Consider the following 26,945-nt stretch of genomic DNA (forward strand, 5'->3'; position numbering starts at 1 on the left):
GTCACTAGACAAGCAGAGGTAGAATTTTACCCCAGCAGTTTGGCTCCAGAAATGCTGACATAACCACCTTCCTATACCTTAATCCCTCTGAACATAGTCACTGGAAAACACACAGACACAGTAGCCACATCCTTGAAATACATACACACATAGCGGCACAAATTTAGCATGTCTGCTGATAAACACAGCTTCAAACAAAATCAACCAAGACATACTCATTTTAAGTAAACTTTTCATTCAAGTAGGGAAAAGTGCACACCATCATAAGGGTACAGCTCAACGAATTTTCCAAGAGTAAACATGCCCTGGGAATCAGCACCAGATTAAGAAACAGAGCATGACCCGTTCCCAGAACCCCCTTCTTAGCCCCTCCCAGTCCCATGGGTGACCGCCCTCCTGATTTCTCACACCATTAATTGATGTTGTCGGTTCTGAACTTTATGTAAATGAAACCATACAATGTATGCTCCTGTATCCTACTCCTTTCATGAGACTTGTCCCCGTTGTTGGGGGTAGCAGGACCTCAGTCTTCTTGCTGGGTCCTCCATGGTGTAAACAGGCTACAATTCACTTTCCACTCCCCTGTCGATGGGTTGTTTCCAGTCTGAGGCTATTACAGAGATATGAACATTCCAGTACAGGCCCCTTGGTGCTCATACCCACGCATTTCTCTTGGCTGTTAACGACCTAGGAGTGGAACTGTTGGATCATAGTTTCGCTGAAAAACCGCCAGCTTTTCGAGGTAGTATCTCTACAGTTTACACTCCCCCAGAAATATGAGGGATCTAGTTGCTCTACTTCCTCGCCTCCACTTGGTAGGTTTCGTCGTTTTCATTCTAGCCGTTCTGGTGGGTGAAGAATCAGTTATATGCAGCGTCAGGCACGTAATTGGCACTCAGTTAATAGACTGTTGAATGAATGGATGAAGGGGTAGTAGAACAGTGTAGAACTTGATAGTCTGGCGAGGGACACACACACACACACACACACAAACACACACACGAGTCCCAGGGACAGTGGTCTCACACGGGACATTGACCCTCTCGCGCCCCCTGGCGCCCACGTGGTTTGAACGCACAGCCGCAGCCCCGCCGCGCGCGTCCAGTCGCCCAGCTGCCCCCGACCTGCCTCTTGGCGGCGGGCAGGGGGCGCTGCGCGTCCGGGTGCCCCGAGGGGGCGGGCCCGGTTGGGGCGGGGCCGGCCGACTTCCAGGCCTGGGCTCTGGCCGCCCGCGCCGCCCGGCCGCTCCGGGGACGGGCTGGGGCGGGGCGCGGCGGCAGGAAGCGGGGCGGGGACTCGCGGAGGCGTTGGGGGAGCGAGGGAGGGCGCGACCAACTCCCGGAGGGACTACGGGCCGAGAGAGCGGCGCCCCGGCCTGGCGCCGAGCCTGAGCCCGCCAGACGGGAGGCGGCCCAGCCGCGGGCTCGGCCTGGGCCCCAGCCCCGCCAGCATGGCCGGCCGGACCGTGCGGGCCGAGACCCGGAGCCGGGCCAAGGATGACATCAAGAAGGTGATGGCGACCATCGAGAAGGTCCGGAGATGGTGAGCGCTGCCCTGGGGCCAGGGACGGGACCCGGTGGGCCACTCCTCCCCCAGATAAGTCTACCCCCGCTTCGCCAGCTGTGGCCCCCAGCTGTTAGGTGTGCGGCCCAGCTGCGCGCCGGAGCTGCGGGGCTCTATCTTCCTTCTGGCTACACCCTGGGGTCTACAAAGCGTGTTCCCCAGTCCTGCCCTCCCGAAGCTGAAGCCCCCATTTATGCCCCGCCCCCTGAAGCTTTGACACTCCTCCCGCGAGTGTGCCCGGGGACCTACATTGCTAAGGTCCCCAGCCGGACTCAGAGTCCGAGCTCTCCATGTGTATACCCCAGGGGTCTGCAGAGCCGCGACCCCAAGTCACACTCTCTCTAGAAGCACCCCCCCCCAATCGGTGCCCTCGGGTCTGCAGGGTTTCTCCCTCTAACTATGTCCTCTTAGCAAAAGTGCCCCTCCCATCAGGGCATCACCCCCACATCTCGGTGTATCCCCAGATGTGTCCCGCTCCCGGGGTGGCGCTCCCCTCAGGCCTCTGACCCAATCCCCCCACTGTCCCACAGGGAGAAGCGCTGGGTGACTGTGGGCGACACTTCCCTTCGTATCTTCAAGTGGGTGCCCGTGGTGGACCCCCAGGAGGAGGTGAGCAAGTTCCCCCCTCCCCCCCACCCTGTCCCAGGCCCTTCTTCTGTGTAACCTCAGGCAAGCCCCTCCCCACCCTGGCCTCCACCTCCAGTCTCCACTCAGAGCTCAAATTCAGGAGCACAAGACAGATGTTAACAATTAATAGCAACTCCGCCTCTTCCCCTCCCCCACCACCAGACCTCGGTCCCCCGCCGCCCCCACCTCCCCTGTTCAAGACCTAACCCAGCGTGCACAACTTGTCACCTCATGCGGGGCCTTCCGCTTCTCTCTGCCTCAGTTTCTTTATTTGCACAGTGGGGGCTTGGCAAGTGCTAACCAGAAAGCTGCCTCTGACCCTTAGCCCTCTAACCCCCAGGAGCGCCGGAGGGCAGGTGGAGGGGCAGAGAGATCCCGAGGCCGGGAGCGGAGGGGCAGGGGCGCCAGTCCCCGAGGGGGTGGCCCTCTCATCCTGCTGGATCTCAATGGTAGGTAGGGATCCTGGGATGTGGGGGGCTGTGGGCATTAAGGGAGGCGACTGGGGCCTCAGGGCCAACCCTTTTGGCTTTTTTCCCCCACAGATGAGAACAGTAACCAGAGTTTCCATTCGGAAGGCTCCCTGCAGAAGGGCACTGAGCCCAGCCCTGGGGGCACGCCCCAGCCCAGCCGCCCTGTGTCACCTGCCGGACCACCAGAAGGGGTCCCAGAGGATGCTCAGCCCCCACAGCTGGGCCAGGAGAGAGGTAGGACCAGGTGCCTCCCAGGAGCCCTCTCTTCTGAGCCTTCTCCCCTCCAAAGTGGAAGCCACCAGCTTGCCCCTCTGCCAGCCCTTCCTCCTAAGTTGCCTCCCTGAGTTCTGTGGAAAGTCACCGCCCTTCCTCTAGGGACTGTCTTTCTCCTTCTCTGGCTGCTTAGTTTCTGTGGCTAGCTTATCACCGTCTGAGATTTTCATGTAGATTTAGCTTTGTAATAGTTAAATAGCTTTCTTTCCCACCTCATGTCAGCTTCCTGATTGTTGGGCCCACGTTGACCTTGTTCACTGATATTATCCTCAGAACACCATGGAACACATAGTAGGTGCTCAGTAAGTATTTGCTGGGCCTTCCCTGGTGGCTCAGTCCATCGAGTCTCAAAGAGTCAGACATGACTAGGTGACTGAACAACAACAGCCCTGGTAGCTCAGCTGGTGAAGAATACGCCTCCAATGCAGGAGACCCTGGTTCGATTCCTGGGTGGGGAAGATCCCCTGGAGAAGGAAATGACAACCCACTCCAGTATCCTTGCCAGGATAATCTCCTGGACAGACTGGTAGGCTACAGTCCATGGGATTCCCAAAGAGTTGGACACGACTGAACATGCATGCACGATAAAATAATTGTGGTAATCATAAGAGTGATTAATAATAAGTGATAATATAACTGCTAATATTTACTGAGCTCTCACTGTATGCTAGGCACCTTTCTAAGCACTTTCCATGTTTTATCTCATTTATTCCTCACTACAACCCTATGAGGGTTATGATCTCTATTTATAGATGAGAAACCAAAACCCAGAGAGGTTAAGTAAGTTATCGAAGCACACACAGCCAATGAGCTAGGATCTTGGGCATGAGTCCTCCTCATGTGTCTTCCTCTAGAGTCAGTCCCCTGTCTGGTCAGATTCACTTCCCCCGCGTGTTTGCCTTTCCCTGCCTCCCCAGCTCTGTCATCTCTCCCACCCACACCTGGCTCCAGCCTCTGGGATCTCCCCTCCTCCAGTCGCACCCCCACAGAGCACAAGTTTGACAAGGTTCTTTTCCTGCTGCAAAGCCTTCAGTGACTCCCTTGACCTTTGACTCCTCAACCTGGCACTCTGGGGCCTTCATGAACTGTCCCCTGCTGACCTCATTGTTCCCATCCAAGAACACCCTGATTTTGGCCTATGTTCCATATCTAGATCATACCACACATTTTTGTACCTTTACTAATATAAAGACAATAATTTGCATTTATCGAGCACTTACTATGTGCCAGGCCCTGTGCTAACGGCTTTTCCTGTCTCATTTAATCCTTACAACAGTCTCCTGTGGTAATTACTATGCATGTGGTATAGTCACTCAGTTGTGTCTAACTCTTTGCAACCCTTTAGACTTTAGCCCACCAGGCTCCTCTGTCCATGGGGATTCTCCAGGCGAGAATACTAGAATGGCTTGCCATGTCCTCCTCCAGGGGATCTTCCCCACCCAGGAATTGAACCGGCATCTCCTGTGCCTCCTGCTTTACAAGCAGATTCTTTACCCGCTAAGCCATCAGGGAACCCAGTCATTAAATCATCCCCATTTTACAGACAGGAAAACATACAGACTTAGACAAATAAAGTTACTTGCCCAAGGTCAGAATTTGACCTTGGTAAAGTGGTAAAGAACCAATCTGCCGATGCAGGAGACATAAAGAGACGCGGGTTTGATCCCTGAGTCAGGAAGATACCCTGGATGGGGGCATGGCAACCCACTCCAGTATTCTTGCCTGGAGAATCCTGTGGACAGAGGAACCTCGTGGGCTACAGTCCATAGGGTTGCACTAAGTCAGACACGAGTGAGGCGACTTAGCATGCACTCACAGAGTTCAACACCCGGATCTGTGCTTGCCAAGCTCCTGTTGCCTCTACCTGAAATGTACTCCAGCTCCCCATTCGTCTACCTGATCAAATCTACTCACCCATCAAGATCCCACCTACATGTCCTTCCTGTGTTTTCTTTCTGGGTTGCAGCCAGGGATCTGGCTACCCACTCAGTGCTCCCATAGCCCACAGGCTTATGCGACTCGTGGGTTTCCCTCCTGGTCTCTGCAGTGGCTCAGGGAACGTCTGTTAATTTCATGTTTCAGATCCTGGGGGCATACCTGCGGGCAGCACGGATGAACCCCCCATGTTGACCAAGGAGGAGCCTGTTCCAGAATTGCTGGAGGCTGAGGTGAGAGTGGCCACCTGGACTCCCAGGTCTTGGAGGGAATGGGGAGCTGTGGGGTCACTAAAAGCTTGAGGGCTGCACTCTTAAGGTCAAGGTGGGAAATGTAGGCCTTGGATACAGCTAAAGGTTTCTAGGCTGGGTTCTTGGGACTTGAAAAGGGTGTTTGAGAAACAAAATCCTGCAGGCTGGATGAGGGCTGACTTGAGACCATTAAAAACCTGAAAAGATTGTGGTGCACCTTTAAGTTTTTTTTTTTAATCCTAAGTATGTAATTTAGCTTTAAAAAGTCTCCCACGAACTTCTGACTTTTCCTACAAGGACTACCATGTGATACGTTTTCCAGAATTATCAACTTCTTTCCCCCAGTGTCGTTTCCGGCGCCTTACTTAGTCTGCTTCCCAGGTGGCGCTAGCGGTAAGGAACCCACCTGCCATTGCAGGAGACAAAAGAGATGTGGGTTCGATCCCTGAGTCGGGAAGATCCCCTGGAGGAGGGCATGGCAACCCACTCCAGTATTCCTGCCTGGAGAATCCCATGGACAGAGGAGCCTGGTGGGCTATAGTCCATAGGGTCGCACAGAGTCGGATACAACTGAAGCAACTTAGCATAGACACGCTTTGCGTCCTGGGGCCCCAGCCCTGGGCTAGACTCCCAAGTCCGGGAAGGGAGTGGAGTGGAGGCTTTGGAGAAGGCAGGGCTAGGAGCCTGCACTCCTGGGTTGGGGTGGAGCTCACGCCTGTCCACCCTTCCTCTCCAGGCCCCTGAAGCTTACCCCGTCTTTGAGCCCGTGCCATCTGTCCCCGAGGCAGCCCAGGGTGATCCCGAGGACTCGGAGGGCGCCCCCCCACTCAAGCGCATCTACCCAAATGCCCCTGACCCCTGAGAAGCCGGCCTGCCTGTCCTGTCGCCCCCGGGGCCCCTTTGGCTTTTTACAAATAAAGACCCTTTTGTAATTTTGTGTCATGTCGTTTCCCCGTCAGGGCTGGGGAGGGTCTTTGGAGACAGTTTTGTCTCACGCTCCAATTCTCAGAGAGGGTCACTGAGGCTCTAAGAGGATCTACCTATAGCTACACCCTGAGTCAGATATGGAAGGGGGGTTCAAGCCAGGACCCTGCCTCCCCCACCCTCTCTCCACTCTGTCTTGTCCCCCTTACCTTTGACCCTGCCTTTGGTTGTCCCACTCGTGGGAATCCCCAGGACCCCTTTTCTTCCTGCTCAGCCCTGCCCAGGCCCAGCAATTACCAAAGCTCTGGGCTGCTAGGCCTGGGTTCCCATTCACACACAGGAACATGGAGGCCCAGCTGGATTTGGGGGCCTGCGATGACCCAACCTGTTCCCTGCCCCCAGGAAGCTACAGTCTGGTGCCTCCCTGCCTCTGGTCAGCCATTCCTCCAGTGGACCTCTGCCCACACTCCTAGTGGAATCTTCCTTGTCCTCATCTCAATTGCCACCTCTTCCAGGAAGCCTTCCTTGACTGCAGGCTTAGTGAGTTTCTCCCACCGTTTGGGCCCCCACACCACCACCCCGTGTGTTTCTCTCCCTTTGTCTCCATATTGATCAGGGTATTGAGGGACGATGGGTTTGTGCATCTGTCTCATCCACTAGGCTGTGGGCCGCTGAGAGCAGAACTTGGTCCCAGCCATGCCTAGCAGCACACTCGGCATAGAACAGTCATAGTAACTATTTGATGAATGAATGAATGAGCTGAGGCTCTCCAGGAAGGCTTCTCTGAGGAAGTGGCACGTGAGCTGGACTCTGAGCCATGCACCTCAGCATGGTAGATCTGAAGTCAGAAGTCCTGGCTCTGTTACTCACTAGCCCTATGGCTCTATGCTGGGCTCCTTTCCCTCTCTGAGCCGTAGTTTGTTCATCTGAGCAATGGGGACAATAGCTAGGCCTCGTCCGCTCCAGTGGTTTGTGGGAACCTTCAAATAACATAAGGAACCTTCACTCTGTGCCTGCTAGAGAGTCAGAGTTAGGTGTGTTAACCCTATTTTTAACAAAGGAAGAGACTGAGGTTCAGAGAAGACCACACTGAAACTTTAAAGAACTTTTTAAAAAATTTAGGGGTATTTCCTGATAGCAGCTGCAGTAGTAATAGTATTTGAACCGGGCTGGCCAGGGGAGCCAGGTGTGCAGTGATGTGGTATATTCATTTCTTATTGTCGCCTAACAAATTATCACAATTTTAGTGACTTAAAACAACACAGATTTATTACCTTAGCATTCTGGAGGACAGATTTCCGAAATTACTCTCAGTGGGTTAAAATAAAAGTGTCAGCAGGGGCTCGTTCCTTCCAGGGCCTATAGGGGAGAATGTGTGTGCTTGCCTTTTCCGGCTTCTGCAGTCCACCTGCAAGTCTTGTGGCCCCGGCCTCCATCTTCAAATCCATCAGCAAGAGTAGCATCCTCCAAACTCTCTTTCTCTCTCTGCTTCCATTGTCACCTTTTCTTCTCTGACTCTCCTGCCTCCCTCTATTAAAGACTCTGGTGATTACTTTGAACCTACTGGATAATCCAGGATAATCTTACCATCTCAAGATTCTTAATTTAATCACATCAGCAGAATCTTATTTGCCATGTAAAGTAACATCATCACAGGTTCCAGAGATAGGGCATGGACATCTTTGGAGGGCCATGATTCAGCCCAGCACATGTGGTAATAATCTCAACCGTTTTGGGGGTGTGTGGGTCATCTCATGTATCACCCCATAGGGTAACAAGAGTGCTCTGTAAAGTGGTTTGTATGGATTAGTACAGTATTAAGGCCCAGAATTCAGGCTCTGGGTTGGAATCTCAGCGTTTCCATTCATTCTCTCTGTTACCTTGAGCAAGCGACTTAACCTCTCTGTGCCTCAGTTGCTTTATCTGTACAATGGGGATAATAGTAATATCAGCCTGGTGAGATGATTGTGAGGATTAAATGAAGGGATACATGGAGAGAGAGAGTTCTCAGCTTGGTCCATAATAAGTGCTCAATAAATGATTTTTGTTTTCCCTATTACCCCATTTTATAGATGAGGATGTTCAGCAGTAGGGGTAGAGGGCAGAGATTCACTTGCCAGTGAGACTGGGAAAGAAGCTATTTCCAAGTAGCCTTGAAAGGCTAAAGTTTGAGTCTCCCCCATTCCTATCCCTCTCGTGGCCCAAGGCCTCAGGCTCTGGGCATCTGTCCCATAGCCCAAGACTGCCCGCACCCTTTCTGTAGTCTACTCGGTAACTACTCTGTAACTTTAAAAGCCGCCTCTTCCATAGCCACACCTCTGACCATCACCTTGCCATGCCCTCCCTCTCCCCTCCCCACGTCCACACTCTCTTTTTGGAAATTCTTCACCCTTGGCTCTTGGGCCCTAGCCTCCAGTGCCCCACCATTCTTTTTCTCTATGTCATTCTCTCCTTTTCCTAACCCCTAAAATATCCCTCATGAACATTCTCTGACCTAGCTCTTTTCTTCATGAAAACTCTCCTTGCTAGATTCCACCTACTCCTTGAATTAAGGTTCCCAAGTCTCGGTCTTCAAGTCATGCCCCCACCTCCAGACTCAGGGCCACATGCCTTCAAGGCATCTCCCCTGGGATGCCCCGCAGGTCCTCAGCCTCATCCTCCTCCCAACCTGTTCCCAGCACCCCCCCCCCCCAGGATTCCCCAGAAATGGCCCACAATCCCAGGAGTTGGCTAAGGTGGGAGCACCCAGATTCAGAGTCAACATTCGATGAGGCACTCTGTCTCATGAAGTCCCTGTTCTAAATAATCTTCCCTTCTGGCCCTTTCTTTGGGGTCCCAGTGTTTTGCTGGTACTTCTCAGTGAGTTTCTCTGCTTTGCTCTTGCGCACCACCCATCCACTATCCACCCAGCTGCTAATTATAGCAACATGTATTTATTGTGCACTTACTGTTTGCCTGGCACTATTCTAGGCCCTGGGGATACAGCATAGACTTAATGGAAAATAAATCTTTGCCTTCATGGACCTTATCTTCAGTAAATTAGATCTTATATAGAAAATTACAAGTACTTTAGAAAACATAGAGTAAGGGAGGTGGGGAAAGAGGAGACAGCAATTGTGAAATCAGAAATTCAGGGGAGGCCTTATGGAGGAGATATTTGACAAAAAGTTTGAAGGAAGTAAGGGGGAGAGCTTTGCGCTTACCTGGGTGAAGAACATTCCAGAAAGAGGGAATAGCCCATGCAAAGGCCCTGAGGGGACATGTGGCTGGAAATGAGATCAGTGCCTCTGGAGTGGAGGGATGGGAGAAGAGAGGGGTGGGAAGTGAGGTCAGGTCAGGTAGGGCCTCAGAGGCAAGTCAGGCACATAACGTGTCATTCAAACTTTGAGGATAAAAGGAGATGTATTGGGTTTGCCAAAAAGATTGTTTGAGTTTTTCCATAATGTTACGGATTATGAATCTTACCCAAATGAATTTTTTGGCCAATGCAGTATTAACAGTTATACCCAGATAACAGGTGAAACCTGGGATAACTAGAGTGTAAGGTCATCCTTCTTGGAGGCGATTGTGAGGACCTGGCTTTCATTGTCGGTGAGATGAAAAACCACTGAAGGGGTGTGAGCAGAGCAGTAACATGATCAGATTTAGAGGATTTTTTTTCCTCAATATTTTATTATAGAGTTTTAAAATTTACAGCAAAATTGGAAGAATTGTACAGGTAACACTGATAACACCTACCACCTAGATTAGCTCTAACATTTTACTGTACCACATATCCTTATCCACCCATCCACCCATCTTTCTTATTTTCTTTATACATTTCAAAATAAGCTGCACAAAATGGTATACTTCCTTCTCAACACTTCAGCATATATGTCAATTAGAGTCCGGTGTTGACTAGAGTCCAGGTTTTTCTTTTCCTTTGAGGCAAACTATCCATATAGCAAAATGCACAGGTGTTAACTGTGTTTCAGTGTGTTTCAACAAATATATAATCTGCATAATGCAAGCCCTTATCAACGACATCACTGTCTCCCCCTGGAAAGTTTCCTGTTGGCTCTTACTTGTCCCCAACTCCCTAGAGGCAGCACTGTTCTAATTTTGTTTTTGATTAGGTTAACCTGTTCTTGAACTTCACATGCATGGAATTTTATAGTAGGCACTCCTTGGTGTCTGTTTTCTTTCATTCAGCATAATGTTTTTGAGAGTCGTCCACATTGTTGCTTGGATCAGTGGTTTGTTCCTTCCTATTGCTGGGTTATAACTTGGCTTTGACCAGGATTGCTCTGCCAGGTAGAGAGCAGATGGTTCCAAGTCCTCTTGCTGTTTCTAGCTCCCTGTACAAGTATGTCAAGGCTGGTGCTCAGAGCCCTGGATAAGGACATCATAGAGAGATGGATAGCCTTTTCTCAGGGCCCTTTCTAGAATATCTGGGGGCATCAGTCCCCAGACAGAACTCTATCAGAGGTAGAATCTAGGGTGACCAAGCATTCTGGTTTGCCCAGGACTTTCCCCTATGTTAGCCCTTCAAGTGCCATTCCCAGGAATCCCTCAGTCCTTGACAAGCTGGGATGGTTGGTCACCCTAGCAGGATCCCACCACTGCCCCTTGAGCCCCAGGCCCTTTCTCACTCCACACTACACATCCTTCCTTCTAAGGACTGATTTTCCTTATACTCCAAACCGTTCTGCTGCTCCCTAGCTCTAAAACTTCACATGGCTCCCCATGGCTTTGTCCTTTGCAACCCAAAGGATATCCTCAGCCTACAGCAGTGGTTCTCAAACTTTGTTGCACATTGGAACCACCTGGGAACTTTTGTTGCCTAGCTTCTAGCCCCAGACATTTTCAGTGGTATAGGGCATGACTTGGGCATCGGCCCCACTGCTGCTGCTGCTGCTGCTAAGTCGCTTCAGTCGTGTCCGACTCTGTGCGACCCCATAGACGGCAGCCACCGGGCTCCGACGTCCCTGGGATTCTCCAGGCAAGAATACCGGAGTGGGTTGCCATTTCCTTCTCCAGTGCATGAAAGGGAAAAGTGAAAGTGAAGTCGCTCAGTCGTGTCCGACTCTTAGCGACCCCATGGACTGTGGCCTACCAGGCTCCTCCATCCATGGGATTTTCCAGGCAAGAGTACTGGAGTGGGGTGCCATTGCCTTCTCCAATCGGCTCCACAGGTGATGCTAATATCCTACAAAGTTTGGGAACCAGTGGCCTATGGCTAGGACTTGCTTGACTTACGTGGTATTGAACATGTTGCCAGCGCTTAAAATCAAGTGATTTCATATAAAAATCTGGACTCCCAGCCTCCTTTGACAAAGCAGATGCTCCGAGACTTAGAGTCTGCTAACAAGAGTGGTCATCACCCAGGGGAACAGAGGGCTGGCTGTCCATGGAGGCAAAGCATGTGTTCTTCAGTCCCCATCACCCCTCCACGCCTTGCTCTTCTTGTTCATGTTCACTTGCATGGCCAGCAGGCCAGTCTGAACTCTCCAGCCTGGTTCTTGCTCACCTCCTCAGCCTCTTCGTTTCTTCTTCCAGGGTGCTTACCTCATTCCTGACCTACCACATGGGCCTCGTGGTGCTCTTTCCCACCTACTTTTGCCCATGCAGTTCTCCCACCAAACTCCTTGTCGTGGCAGACCAGGCCCTGCTCAATTTGGCCCCAGCCCACCTCTCTCGCTTGGGCTTCTCTGGTGGCTCAGCTGGTAAAGAATCCGCCTGCAATGTGGGAGACCTGGGTTCAACCCCTGGGTTGGGAAGATCCCCTGGAGAAGGAACGGCTACCCACTCCAGTATTCTGGCCTGGAGAACGCCATGGACTCTGTAGTCCACGGGGTCACAAAGAGTCGGACACGACTGAGCGACTTTCACTCCCTCACTCACCCACCTCTCTCACCCCTCTGCCTGAGCTCTCTACCATCTGACCCACGAACACACAGAAGCTAACCAAGCTAGTTCCCATCTTAGCCCTTGCTCTTCTCTCTGCCAGAGAAACCCTTCTCTTCCTCCTCTTCTCTTTCTTCCTGGCCAATGCCTACTTATCTTTCAGGCCTTGGCTTAGCACTCACCTCCTTCAGGGAGATTCTTTGATCCTCAGACTCAGTCAGGTTCTGGGTTAGTCACCATACTTCCTCCTTCACTTGACATCTCACTTCCTGTGCTAAAGTTAAGACCACGTTGTTCATTTCTGTTGCAGGGCCTTCTGTAGTGCTTGGTAAGTAGTAGGTGTTCATTAGTGATCAGTGAACGAAAGACCATCTCCCTTTCTCCATTGGCAAATCCTACTCCTTTTCCTGTTACATTTCTACTATAGCATTCAGCTCTCTGTTCTCTTGGAGACCCATAACTTTATTGAGATCAAATGATCCATTGAGTTTTAGCTCAGGTCCTTCTCACAGTGGGCTCAAAGGCTCCCAAACCCATCCTGTGGTTGTTTGCCCAGTTTCAGAATGCATATCTGGAATTGGCATACTCAGCAACGGGTGGACTCTCCATGTCAGTTGAAAGCAGGGCTGTAACTGGTTGGTGACCCCCACGTCCCTGCACAGGGCAAGTGCAAGGGCAGAGCACAATAACTTACTCTGTTCTCTTATATTTGTCTGTTGGCAATGCCTTTGCTGCCTGTCCCCTCCTTTGTTGCTCCAGTCAGCTCTAGAATGCAGCTGTGGTGGTGTGAAGGGCTCAGGACACAGAATAGGAATGGAGGTATTCCAGATTCAGGTGATTTGTACTGTATGATCTTGGGCAAGTCATTTCCCTATCTAGACCTTAGTTGTCTCATCTGATACATGGAGCCAATATTATCTTTTCCATGTACAGTGAGTCCCCTACATGAGAACCTTCAAGTTGCGAACTTTGCACGATGCAAATGTGTTCGTATGTCCAGTCACATAAGTTAGTTCATGTGTCTGGTGTACACTGTCACGTGCATCTTCTACAAGTGGTTGTGCTTTTGTCTATTTTACTGTACAGTACTGTATAGAGTACAGTAGAACAGTATCTTTATTCCAAGCCCAGGATGCCCAGAAGCAAGTGTGAAAGCAGCAGCAATACAGCTGCTAAGAAGCACCAAGTGATAACGATGGAAACAAAAGTGAAAATAATTGAGAGAGTGGAGCGAAGTGAAAAGATGGTAGATGTCACTTATTCTTTAAACATGAATCATTCAACCATCAGCAGGATTCTCAAGAACAAGATCATGGAACATGTGAAGTAAAGTCTGCTGTGCCAATGATGTCAACCATAATGTCGAAGAAGCATGGAAAATTGATGGAGGAGATGGAGAAACTTCTCAGAGTATGGATACAGGATCAGCATCAGTGTCAAATCCTGCTCAGCTTAATGCTGCTTCAAGAGAAAGCTAAAAAGCCTTTATGAAGGCTTGAAGAAGAAACAGGGCAAAGAATCAGAGGGCGCATCTTTAATGCCAGCCATGACTAGTTTCACTGGTTCAAGGCTACAGTCAACCTTCACAACGGAAAAGTGGCGAGGCCACGAGTGCAGATATGGTAGCTGCCTGGGAACTTCCTGAAACCCTTTGAGAAATTACTGTACTGTACTGTACTAATGAAAAACTGATGGAATTGAAGGCCCAGAGGAAGGACAAAGAGAGACAAGAGGAAGAAGAAATACAGAAGAACTGAAGTGATTCACGATGCTGGAAATGACAAGATGATTTTATTTGAGGAGGCAGTTTTAGTTTTTGAGGCATAGGACCTGAACGTAGAATGGTACATGAATGTTGTTCAGAATGCTATCCAGCACTACTGTGTCATCTATAATGAGAGAAAAAGAGCTACTACCCAGTCCATCACTGGATTGTTTTTTTTTTCAAGAGGGTAGATAGAATTGAATCCAGCAAGGAACCAGAACCTGCGCCATCAACGTCAGGCGTGAGTGAAATTGCAGCTTGTTCTCTCCATCTCCTATTGCTGACGATCCTTCAATTCCACCATCTCCCACCTCCTCTCCTTCCTCCAGTCAGTAACTCTTCCTGCCTGTTTACTGGATGCCAGCCCCTGGATGCCAGCTGCTGTACTGTACTTTTCAAGGTACTGTACTCTAAGATTAAAAATGCTTTATTTTTTTGTGATTGTTTTTTACATATTATGTATGTGAAAAGTATAAAAAAACCTGGTACAGTACAGTACAGTACTACTGTAGCTGATTGTGTTAGTTGGGTTCCTAGGCTAACTTTGTTGGACTTAGGAACAAATTGGAGTTATGAATGAGCTCTCCTAAGGAACGGGTTGGTATGTAGAGGACTTACTATATATATATATACCAGGAGCAGAGTGAACCAAGTGCAGATCATGTACCCTGAGAAGCTATATAGAAATCAAATTTTTGTCAAGTGAGTAATATTTCGAACCTTTAAGTTTTAAAATCACTGGTAGGATTGCAAGCACTCTAGGAAATGCCGTGCGGAAGAAAAGAAAGTAAAAGTCCGTTGTAGCGATAATAACCTGAGCTGAGGTTTTACTGTATCTATTTTAAGATATGGTGAGGGAACTGGAGCGAGGCGGTTGGAATCAATGAAGATAGCCCTAAATGGGGCACCGGGGTCTGGTTCAGCTGCCGGGTGACTTCAGTCGCCTTGTGTGTAGAATTGGATCCACAAGCCGTGCTCGCCTCACTGCCTTTGGTGAAGCTTCCTGGAAACAAAGGACGGCAGCACGCCTCCCAAACGGCCGACAGCCAGGAAAGCGCGCTGCGGCGTCGCAAGGGTTAAGGGCACAGAGAGCCAAGCCCAGCATCCTAGAGAGGCCGAGGGCGGACTTCCGGTGCCGGCGCTCTGGGCGCGGTTTCTCACTGGGTTGCGAGGAATCAGCGAAGGTGTGTGTGTGTGGCCGGTTCTCTGCCTGAGCTGCGGCAGATCAGGGTCACCGAGGCCAAGCCGTGCCGACGTGTGCCCTTCCTCCGAGTTCCTGCCCAGCATCTTCTCCCGGGGGGCAGCATGTGAGACACTCTGGGCCTTTAGTCTCCATGGCTGTAATGCCGGCATGAGGATCCCGGGACTAGCCGATCACAGTCGGTTATTTCTAATTACTTACCCCCAAGGAATCTACTATATCCTCATTATCCTCAGTCCAGCATATTTCCCCTGCATACCAAAACTTCGGGAGCGTGTTCTCATTTTACAAATAAGAAAAGTGAGGTTCAGGGCGATTTTCTTCACAGTCATGATGCACGACGGTGGCGGAGTAGGGAGGATATAAACTAAGTTTTTGCGACTTGACTGGCAGATCTGTTTGAGGGAATATTAACTAATATTGAGTGCTTACAACTAGAATCTTTTCATAAAGGGGCAAAAGCTTACCACAGGGAGATGATGGGGGGGTGGTACTCACAGATCTGGCTGAGTTAAGTAATAGTGAGTTATAATAGTGGTCCTGGTTCAGGTATCTTTGCATCCTTTACCTCAAGGAGAAAAAATAAATAAAATTTAGCAGCTTTCTCTCTTAAAAAAAAAAGATACACACACACACACATATATATATATATTTACTTATTTGGCTGCTCCAGGTCTTAATTGTGGCACTTAGGATCTTAGGTCTTTGTTGCCACATGCAGGACCTTTAGTTGTGGCATGTGGGATCTAGTTCCCTGACCAGGGATTAAACCCCAGCCCCCTGCATTGGGAGTGCGGAGTCTTAGCCACTGGACCACCAGGGAAGTCCCACAACATATACCATACAATCTGCCCACTTAAAATAGACAATTCAATGGTTCTTTAAGTATGTTCAGAGTTGTGCAACTCTCACCAGCCAGCTTTAGAACATTTTCATCACCCTCAAACCATACCCATTAGCAATCATCCCATTCTCCAGCCCTAGACTATCACTAATCTATTATATGTTCTGTCTATAAAGATTTGCCTATTCTGGACATTTCATATACAGCCATATAAAGCCTTTTATGACTGGGATAATACCCTTTCTTAAAGTCCAGGCCTTGAGCTCAGAGCTTTGGCCTATAACCATAGCCAGTGAGAATTAGATACCATCATTTTGACATTGTTGTATTTATTTTTTACCGCTTTAGGGTAAGTTCCTGTTTGTGGTAGTGTCCTTCTTGAATAAATGTGTTTTCATTTTGAAAGTTATTTTTAAATGACAAGATGAAGCAAATAGCAGAAATGGTGTATGAATGTCTGAAGGTTGGGAAGGTGGGATGTGAATGAAGTTTGGAAAACACTAGATTGTCTGATTTGAGGCTTTCCAGGATATAGTTGGAAAACCACCCTATTATTCCATTTCACTCTCCTAACAATTTCTCAGAAGAAGTGCATCATTTTACTGATGAAGAAACAGCAAAGTTAACTATGGTAACTTCTCCAAGGTCACACAGCTAGTGACAGAACCTAGCTTTAACCCAAGGTCTAATTCCAACAACCACCTTTTAACCAAGTTTGAAAGTAAAACTGGGGGTGAGAAATGGACTAGCAGACTTGAGAGAGGACCCTAGCCACTAGACCAAAACGTGTGGGGACCAGGCTGGTTAAGTTGTTTTGGGTTCACCTTTAAAGTACGTGTGTGCTCAGTCATGTCTGACTCTTAGGGGCTGCATGGATCGTAGCCCACCAGGCTCCTCTGTCCATGGAATTTTCCAGGCAAGAATACTGGAGTGAGTTGCCATTTCCTACTCCAGGGGATCTTCCCAACCCAGGGAGTGAACCCACATCTCTTGCATCTCCTGCATTGGCAGGCAGATTCTTTACCACTGTGCCAGCTGGGAAGCCCCTTCAAACAAATAATCAATTATTTTAAAAACACACACACACACTGTAATTTGTGACTCTAAGCAGAAATTCCATCTGAGGCAATGTTGGGATTTTCTTCCTCTCTCAAGGGCACACAAGAATCCAAGAGGTGTTGCCTGGATAACTAGAGGTGTGGTGTGTGTGTTTTGGTGCCAGGGAGACTCTAATTCCATGGTGGGAGAAATTCCAGTTGAGGAATTCAAGACCTTGTACTAGAGAGGTGTCCCCCTAATTCACATGGCAGCTGCATCTGCAGTTTCTTCTAAGTAAAGTCCCTTCTGAGCAAATGCCATGACACCCTCACTTTCCTCTCAAATCCCCAATGGGCCCAGGAGTTGGCATCTCAACCCAACTTTTCATAGCAGTGCAGGGGACACGGGTTCAATCCCTGGTTATGGGAACTAAGATCATGCAAACCATGTGGCACAGCCAATATAATAAAAAATAAAAACTTTTTTAAAAAGAAGCTGAACCAAAAAAGTTCAAAAGGAAAAACTAGGGAATACAATATTCATAGAGGGCTTTGAAAAACTCTGACACATTACAGGGTATCCCTAGAAGGTCACAAGCATGTGTAGAAAGACCTGAGAAGACCCTAACTCTCACCTCTAGCTGACCTTAATGCTCTGTGCAAGCAAGAAGTGGAAGTTAAAGCAGTGTTACACACATACACACAGTCCCTCAGAAAAGACTAGGAAATTTACTAGTTGAAGGCAGTTGTCCAATCATTAGCTGACCACTAAGCAAGTTAATTGAGCACAGACTTCAGTGGCCATGCACAAAGAATACAGTCTTTACAGAATTAACCTAGGAAAGTTCATAAATAGCAGCAAGAACAACAACAAAGCCTGAGGAGGGGTAGAATCTGACTTTTGGAGTTGCCACATTATAATATTTAAGATGTCACTGTTGGGAATCTCTGACAATCCAGTGGTTGGATTCCATGCTTTCACTGCTGAGGGCCTGGGTTCAGTCTCTGGTTGAAGAGTTAAAATCCCACAAGCCACATAGTGCAGCCGAAAAAAAGAGATGTCATTTTCAATAACAACAAAATAATTATGAGACATATAGATACATACATATCAAATAGAAATAGAAGTTCTGGAGCTTCACAGTACAAAAATACAACTGAAATGAAAGATTCAGTTAACAGGGCTCTGTAGCAGATTTTACTTGGCAGAAGAATCAACACAATTGAAGACAAGTCAATTGAGGTTACTCAGTCTGAGGAACAGAAAGAAAAAAGAATGAAAAAAAAAAATGAATAGTGTCCCCAGAGACTTGTGGGATATCATCAGGTGTACTAATATACACATAATGAGAGTCCTAGAAGGAGAGACAAGAACTGTGTAGAAAGAGTATTTGAAGAAATAATTTTCCCAAATTTGATTTTTTTAAAAAATTAATCTATACAGCCATAAAATTCAAAGTAGGATAAACTGAAAGAGACTCACATCTAGACACATCATAATCAAACTGTCAAAAGACAGAATACTAAAAGCAGCAAGAAAAAAGCAAATCATCATGTACAAGGAATCTTCCATAAGATTAACAGCTAACTTCCTATCAGAAACTATGGAGGCCAGAAAACAGTGAGATAACATATGCAAAGTGCTGAAAGAATAAAACTGTCAACCAAGAAATCTATACCCAGCAAAACAATCCTTCAAAGAAAAAAAAAAAAGGTGAAATTAAGACATTCCCAGATGAACAAAAATGGAGAGAATTTGTTCCTAGCAGAGTTACCCTACAAGAAATAGAGAGGCAATCCTTTAAGCTGAAATGAAAGGACTAGACAGTAACTCAAATCCATATGAGGAAATAAAGAATATCAGTAAAGGAAACTATGTAAGTACATGGAAAAGACAGTATAAATACATTTTGTTTATAATTTTATGTTTTAAAGACAACTGCAAAATGCAATAATTGTAAAGTGGGGTTTATGGGCTTATAACAAATAAAGATGTAATCTGTTTGGCAATAATAGCACAAAGTAGGTGTGAGAGAAGGGAGCTATATAGGAGCAACTTTTTACATACTACTGAAATTAAGTTGGCATTAACGTGAACTAGATTGCTTTAAGTAGAGATGTTAATTGTAATCCCCAAGGAAACCACTGAAAAAGTGACTCAAAATAATAGACTAAAAGAAACAAGGGAATTAAAATGGAATACTAGAAAATATTTAACACAAAAAGAAAGCAGTAGTGGGAAAACAGGAACAAAAAGTGAAAGACATATAGATAACAAATAGCAAAATGACAGATGTAAATCCTATCTATTAGCAATTACATTAAATGTAAATAAACACTGCAGTCAAAAGATACAGATTTGGCAGATTTAAAGAATCTTAATTCTAAAAACCCAACATGATCCAACTATATATCTTTATAATCAATGACATAAATAGGTTGAAACTAAAAAGAGAAAAAGATATACAAGAGTAACTGTAAGAGATGTGGAGTGGCTATGCTCATTACTAGACAAAACAGAATTTAAAACAAAACTTGTTACTAGAGACAAAAGATATTTTATGATAATAAAAAGGTTGACCTATCTAGAAGACATAATAATTACAAACATGTAGGTGCCTAAAAACAGAACCCAAAAATACCTGAAACAAAAACTGACAAAACTGAGGGAAGAAATAGGCAATTCAATAATAATTGTTGAAGACTTCAATACTGTACTTTTGACAATGGATAAAATAACTAGACAGAAGATCAGAAAGGAAACAAATCCAACAATAGTGGAGTAGGTTTCCTATCTATTTCATTCCTAGGAACTATGGTCAAGTACCATTGCCAAAGACCTCTGCTAGCCAAGAAATCAGATTGCCTGGTGCTCCCTGCTGCCCTTTGCAATTGATGTGTCTACCTTGTCTGGATCCCCTCATGTGTGTATTAGTTGCTCAATCGTGTCTGACTCTTTGCAACCCCATGGACTGTAGCCCGACAGGCTCCTCTATCCATGGAATTCTCCAGGCAAGAATACTGGAGTGGGTAGCCATTCCCTTCTGCAAGGGATCTTTCTGACTCAGGGATCAAACCCAGGTTTTCTGTATTGCCGGCAGGTTTTTTATGGTCCGAGCCACCAGTAAAGCCCAGATCCCATCATACCCACTGATATTAAGGAGCCCCTCATCAAATAGTGATATCCTCTATAGTCATACCTGGCCTACAAAAGAGAATAATCACTTAAAGCATGGAGGTGCTCCCTTCAAAAAGCAAAGAAATTGTCTTCTGGGTCCTCTCACTGAATACAGTTGACAGATAGCCATGACAAATCTAATCTATCACACTAAGTCTTTAGATTCTCTCTTCTAAAGGAAGATACCAGGATACACTCTGATACCAGGAACACTGTAGCATCTTGACCTCACTAAGTGTAGACTGCCATTAGGTCCAAAATTCAGTTAGCTAACCAAGTAATTTCTTAGTGCCAACTTTTTAGCACATTAAATCTGGGATCTTTAGTAAATATACCCATAAATGAATGTGGCTCTAGCTAGAGTTATGATCTACCCTCATTGCTCTAACACCCTTAAAACCCATTCTCACGCACTTCTTAGGTTTCTGTCAACATATTAGCAATGTATCACAATTCTTCCAATGTATAAGATGTTCCTTCCTGGATCATAATGTGTACGTGTTCCCCTGGAATATGTTGAGATTTGACCCTAGTTAGAGGCTTAAAACTCAACATTCAAAAAACGAAGATCATGGCATCTGGTCCCATCAATTCGTGACAAATAGATGGGGAAACAATGAGAGACTTTCTTTTTGGGGGCTCCAGAATCACTGCAGATGGTGGCTGCAGCCATGCAATTAAAAGATGCTTGCTCCTTGGAAGAAAAGCTATGACCAACCTAGACAGCAGAAACATTACTTTGCCAACAAAGGTCCATCTAGTCAAAGCTGTGGTTTTTCCAGTAGTCATATGTGGATGTGAAAGTTGAACTATGAAGAAAGCTGAGCGCCGAAGGATTGATGCTTTTGAACTGTAGTGTCGGAGAAGACTCTTAAGAGTCCCTTGGACTGCAAGGAGATCAAACCAGTCAATCCTAAAGGAAATCAGTCTGGAATATTCATTGGAAGGACTGATGCTGAAGCTGAAACTCCCAATACTTTGGCCACCTGATGCGAAGAACTGACTCCTTGGAAAAGACCCTGATGCTGGGAAAGATTGAAGGCAGAAGGGGATGACAGAGGATGAGATGGTTGAATGACCTCAGCGACTCGATGGACATGAGTTTGAGCAAGCTCTGGGAGTTGGTGATGGATGGGGAAGCCTGGCATGCTGCAGTCCATGGGGTTGCAACGAGTAGGACATGACTGAATGACTGAGCTGAACTGAAAGACTTATAGGCAGCAGGGGAGATGAATTTTGAGTGGAATGAGCACCCCTTTTCAAGGCATTTGCCCCAGGTAAAGTTATCACAGGGTTTTCAAACAGAGAAAAGTTAGTTTCATCAGACACAGGAGAGCAAGCTACTTCCAATGGCAAAAGAGACTCAGGATGACTTGGGAGTTCAATATTGTCTCCTTTGTCTGATTCTAACCAGATGCACCCTTCCAAATTTCTGTACCCTATTCTTCCCTGATTGATGCCCTAGATTTCCCATATCAAATTTGTTAAGACAGTGAATTCAGTTGTCATTTTCTCTCTCTAATCACTCAAGTGCACTGCAAAGAATCCATCCTGCCACACAGTCTAGGGTTATTACTACTGCCATAGGAGCCAGGAGAAGCAGCCAGTTGGACTACCAAGGCATAGGCTTTAGTTGGCACCCCATCACAATCAGCCACAGTCGATAGTTTGATTAACTGTGATGCAACTGCATAGTGTGGTTTATTAGCATCCCATTTCCCATTGACTAGAGCTCAGCACTCAAGGTTGTGACCATATCACTGCAAAATCCCATCTCTGTGGGTCTTTCTCCTAGAACCACTCCCAGAACCAATTATTGTATCAGTCAGGGTCCAACCAGGACGCAGAAGCCACCATGGGAAAGTTTAACATAAAGAACTATTGATAGGAATAATAGGGAAATGGCTAACAAGAGCTAAAGAGAATTCTAAAGAATACAGAATTAGATGTTAAGATCAGCTACTATCACTAGGACTGATGTAGAGAGCCCAAGAAAGATCCCTTTCCCACCAGGCTGAGATCAGACTTCATTTGAAAGGACCTGGCAGACAAATTGCTGACGGCCTTACCTATGTGACTTCCTGGAAATCGGCCCTCTGGGGTGTCAGGTGAAGCTGCTAATCATGGCACGTTGCTAGAACCAAGATCACAGGAGGTGTTCTCTACAGGAGCCGGGTGCTGGAGAGCTTTATCAGTACCGAGATCAGCACGGTAGAAAGTCATGCCACTGTGGAGTCACATGGTAGAGAATATACACTCAGTGAGAGCCTGGTGCTGGAGAAAACAGCACTGATAAAGGTATCAAGCACTGTCAACATTAGAGAAAGTGAGCTCGGTAAGAACACAGGGCTGGAGGAAATCAGACTGCTCCCGTCGTTAAGTGTTGGAAAAAGCACGCTCTGCAGATCAGTGTGGGAGAAAGCTGTGTGAGGGTCAGGACTGGTGGTGTACAAAAGGAGGCTAAGCGCTGAGTCCAGTCACTGCAAAGGCAGCATGTGGTCTGGAGTCAGTGGTGTCCGCGTGGAAGTAGAGAGGTAAGGCAATGTGGTTACAAGTTGGGAGCTGTGAGCTCATCTAAGGACTCCTCACTCTCACCTCTAAGGAAAGGAACCACTGGATATGCCCACATACATGTGCCCTTGCAAAACTGTGCAACAGGAGCAAGAAAAAACCCTCAACAGTACCAGAACCAGGAAGAGCATCTCCTTCCTCTTTCAATGTCCCTCCAGCGCCCTCTACTGACAAAGCTTAACTTCGTGTTCACTGCAAGGAGAAACGTGTCCATAGTCCAGTTCAGTATCTCAGAGAAAATACTAAAGCGTGAATTTGGAGCTGAGAGGCAATAACTTGAAAACTGTCAGAGTGGCAGAATCCTCACATAGTCTCTCTGACCCACAGACTGGGGACCAATATAGCAAGACGGGCGAAGTGAAAGTCCCACTTGCTACAAAGACAACAAACCAGTAAAAACACCACATCCCTGAGAGAAGTGCAGAAATTCATGCCAAAGAATTGAAAGAAGCAGGGGTAGTGAGACATATCACATTCCCATTTAACCCACCAGTCTGGCCTGTTCAGAAGTCAGATGGAGAATAACTGTGGACCAGCATGAACTGAATCGGGTGATGAATCCAATTGCAGCTGCTGTCCCAAATTTAGTACCTTTCTCCTGGTATTTGGTAATTGACTAGACACTTGGCTTTTTCTCCATACCAACATGCAAGGTCCACCAGAGCAGTTTCCTTTTTAGCTGGCAACGCCACTGTATATCTTCAGGATGCTCCGGGGATCTGTCAATTCTGATCTGCCGTAATATAGTCTACAAAGATCTCAATCATCTTAACATTCCACAGACCACCACACTGGTCCATTATATTGAGAACATTATTGGATCTGATGAGCAGCAAGTAACAAGTACCTTAATTGTCCTAATAAGACATATGCAAACTAGAAGGTGGGAGATAAACGCCCTCTAAAGACTCGGGGGGACTTCCCTGGCGGTTCAGTGGTTGAGAATCCACCTGCTAAAGCAAAGGACATGAGTTCAATCCCTGGTCCAGGAAAATTCGACATGCTGCAGGGCAACTAAGCCCCTGCACCACAACCACTGAAGCCCATGCTCTGGAGTCCATGCTCCACAACAAGAGAAACCACTACAATGAGGAGCCCTCACACCACAACTAAAGAGTAGCCCCCGCTCGTCACAACTAGAGAAAGCCCACGTGTAGTAATGAAGACCCAGCACAGCCAAAAAAAAAGATTCAGGGGACTGTCACTTTAGTGAAGTTTCTGGAGATTCAGTGGCCTAGAGTATGTAAAGATATCTCCTCCAAGGTGAATGACCAGTTGCTTCTCATACAATCTACTCCCCCTCAAAGAGGAACAGTGCTGGGTAGGCATGTATGGATTTTGGAGGCAATGTAGCTCGTCAGTAAAGCCCCCTAGGAGGTGCCAGTATTGAGTAGAGAGCAGAGCAAGAGAAGGTTCTGTAACACTTTCAAGGTGCCCTGTCTCTGTACCTATGATCCAGCAAAGCCAGTGACAATCCAACAAAGCCAGTGACGATCCAGCAAAGCCAGTGACGATCCAGCAAAGCCAGTGACGATCCAGCAAACACCAAGAGCAGAATCAAAGCACAGACTCATAGGATTTTTGATAAGTGTAGGCTCTTTCCTATAGACAACTGTTCTACTTTTCAGAAACAGTCTCTGAGGAGTTCTTTGGTGGTCCAGTGGTTGAGAATCAGCCTTGCTATGAGGGGATGCAGGTTCAATTCCTGGTCAGGGTAACTAAGATCCCACATGCAGCAGAGCTACTGAGCCCACACACTCCGGAGCCCATGTGCCTTAACTCAAGAGTCCGTTGCACAGCACCTGATGCAGCCAAATAAATATTTTTTAAAATCTGTAGCTTAAGGGACTTCCAGGTGGTCCAGTGGCTAAGACTCCAAGCTCCCAATGCAGGGGATCCGGGTTCGATCCCTGGTCAGGGAACTAGATCTAAGACCCAGAGCAAATAAATAAATATTTTGTTTTTAATCTGTAACTTAAAAAAGAAACAGTCTCTGGCTTGCTCTTGGGACTTGGTCAGAACTGAACACATAGCCAGCAGATATCGGGTGACCAAGCAACCTGAGATACTCATCATAAAAGGGTGTTGTCTGACCAACCCAACCATGTACACAACAGCAATCTATCATCACCTGAGGTAAGAGACCAAGCTTGGAAAGGTCCAGAAGTTATGAGCCATTTACAGGAGCAGGTGGTTTCTGTTGCATGATCTTCTCTCCCTCCATCACTGGCTGTGCCTTTCTGGGGTGTCCCTTACACCCAGCTGACTGATGAAGAAAAGACTCAAGCCTGTTTGCAGGTGACTCTGGCTGATAGGCTGTTATGAGCTGTCAGTGGACAGCCACAGCCAACCCCCACCAGCTGGGTGAACCTGAAGGACACCAGTGAAGAAAAATCCTCACAGTGGACAGAACTTTGAGCAGTGCCTTGCAGGCTCTTCACTATGTCTGGCGGGTGAAATGACCAGAAGTATGGACCTGTATTAATTGATGGACAGTTGCTAAGGTTTGGCTGGCTGGTCAGGATCTTGAACAGAATTGGAAGATGGGTGACAAGAAATTTGAGTCCTTATAGCCCTTCTATTTTTTGCACCGGGTCTTAGTTGCAGCATGTGGGTGCTTTGTTGCAGCATGGGGAATCTAGTTCCCTGACCAGGGATTGAACCCGGGCCCCCTTTGTTGGGGCCTGAGTCTTAACCATTGGACCACCAGGGAAGTCCATTATAGCCCTTCTTTTAACAATCTCCCTCAATCAGTTTTACTTCAGTTGGAGCCACTTCATTCAGGGGTCCAGCTTTGTCTTCTCTCCTCTGGTTCCTTAGTCCTCTTCAATGGATTGTTAGCTTCTCTTTAGCTGTTCATGAGTTTATTTCCTCTGACTACTCAGAACAGCATTTTAGCTTCTCTCAAACAGAGGCAAGTAGTATAAGACAGCAATGTTCTCCTGAATAGGCCAGGGTATTAGTTTGCTTGGGCTGCCATAACAAAGTACCACAGACTGGTGACTGAAACCACAGAAATTTGTTTTCTCACAGCTTTATTTATTTATTTATTGGTGATGCAGCAAGGCATGTGGGATCTTAGTTCCCCAACCAGGCATCAAACCCATGCCCCCTGCAGTGGAAGCGGGGAGTCTTAACCACTGGACCACCAGGGAAGTCTCCAATTTTCTCACAATTCTAGAGGCCAGAAGCTGGAGATCTAAGTGTCAGCAGGGTTGGTTTCTCCCTAAGCTCCTCTTCTTGGCTTGTAGATGGCCACCTTCTCCCTGTGTCCTTACATGACCTTCCTTCTGTCTGTCTGTGTCTTAATCTCCTCTTTAAAAAAAAAATGAATTTGTTTTATTTATTATTTGGCCATACCATGTGCATGTGGGATCTTAGTTCCCTGATCAGGGATCAAACCCACGGCCCCTGCAGTGGAAACAGAGAGTCTTAACCACTGGACCACCAGGGAAGTCTCTTAATCGCCTCTTCTCATAAGGATACCAGTCATGTTGGATTAGGGCCCTCCTTAATGACCTTATTTTAACTTCATTACCTCTTAAAAGACCCTATCTCCCAACAGATTCACATTCTGAAGTAGCTGCTGCTGCTGCTGCTGCTGCTGCTGCTGCTGCTGCTAAGTCGCTTCAGTCGTGTCCGACTCTGTGCGACCCCATAGACGGCAGCCCACCAGGCACCGCCGTCCCTGAGATTCTCCAGGCAAGAACACTGGAGTGGGTTGCCATTTCCTTCTCCAATGCATTAAAGTGAAACGTGAAAGTGAAGTTGCTCAGTCGTGTCCAACTCTCAGCGACCCCATGGACTACAGCCTACCAGGCTCCTCCGTCCATGGTATTTTCTTGCAGGTGTTAGGATTTCAGCACATGAATTTGAGAGGGTTACACAATTCAGCCCTTAGGAACCAGTACTGAACAAATTTGAAGACCCTTATCCTGCTGCTAATACGTAAAGAAGAGGAAACCTCACTGACAGGGCTCCTCTAGTGCTGGCAGCCATCTTCTTCAGTCAGTCTACCTATACAGCTCCCTTCCAGGTCCTCAGAGGTGAGCAGACTAGAGAGGCTCTTCCGGGGCTGTATGTCAGGGGGGAAAAGAGGGAGCCCCCATGATGCCCCTCTTCCTGAGTTCTAGGCCATGTTACTAAACCCCAGAATTCATGATTTATCCATCCACTGTCACTGGTAGGACGAGACCATGACAGGCCTCCCCTTGTAAAACCTAGTATATAGAGGAGTAAAGCAGAACTCCCAAGTGGAAAAACATCAAGAAACTGGAATATAGATACATAATTTCTCTTTCCTAAAGTGAAAGTGGCTCAGTCATGTCCGACTCTTTGCGACCCTATGGACTCAGGCAAGAATACTGGAGTGGGTAGCCTTTCTCTTCTCCAGGAGATCTTCCCAACCCAGGGATCAAAC

At 47.2% G+C, this 26,945-nt stretch overlaps 1 protein-coding gene and 1 long non-coding RNA gene across 16 annotated transcripts in view; one reads left to right on the top strand and one right to left on the bottom strand.

Annotated features, from left to right (window-relative positions):
- The first annotated feature begins 1,193 nt into the window (after window positions 1-1,193).
- BCL7C (BAF chromatin remodeling complex subunit BCL7C) overlaps window positions 1,194-26,945 on the top strand; it is a 40,008-nt gene continuing 14,256 nt past the window's right edge. For 11 of the 13 annotated variants that reach the window (XR_014072272.1, XR_014072271.1, XR_014072270.1 and 8 more), the window contains exons 1-5: window positions 1,194-1,542; window positions 2,094-2,172; window positions 2,531-2,639; window positions 2,733-2,894; window positions 5,016-5,101. Coding sequence is in view for 10 of the 13 variants with exons in the window: in XM_081552994.1 (XP_081409120.1) it covers window positions 1,451-1,542; window positions 2,094-2,172; window positions 2,531-2,639; window positions 2,733-2,894; window positions 5,016-5,101 (528 nt within the window). In the remaining 3 variants the exon portion in view is untranslated. Of the gene's footprint in view, window positions 1,543-2,093; window positions 2,173-2,530; window positions 2,640-2,732; window positions 2,895-5,015; window positions 5,102-5,855; window positions 6,052-13,222; window positions 14,136-26,945 lie in introns of those variants that run through there. The other 2 variants (XM_081553002.1, XM_081553003.1) reach the window with 2 other exon arrangements.
- The window catches only part of LOC145531203 (uncharacterized), a 42,643-nt gene continuing 25,393 nt past the window's right edge, over window positions 9,696-26,945 (bottom strand). The window contains exons 4-5 of one of the 3 annotated variants that reach the window (XR_014072275.1): window positions 15,394-15,463; window positions 9,696-10,414 (exon numbers count right to left, since the gene is read on the bottom strand). This is a non-coding gene — a long non-coding RNA (uncharacterized LOC145531203). Of the gene's footprint in view, window positions 10,415-15,393; window positions 15,464-22,023; window positions 22,182-25,543; window positions 25,841-26,945 lie in introns of those variants that run through there. The other 2 variants (XR_014072274.1, XR_014072273.1) reach the window with 2 other exon arrangements.

This window comes from Giraffa tippelskirchi, chromosome 13 (assembly GCF_054371585.1).
Source record: "Giraffa tippelskirchi isolate mGirTip1 chromosome 13, T2T-mGirTip1v1.2.pri, whole genome shotgun sequence".
In the NCBI taxonomy this organism is placed as follows: Eukaryota; Metazoa; Chordata; class Mammalia; order Artiodactyla; family Giraffidae; genus Giraffa; species Giraffa tippelskirchi.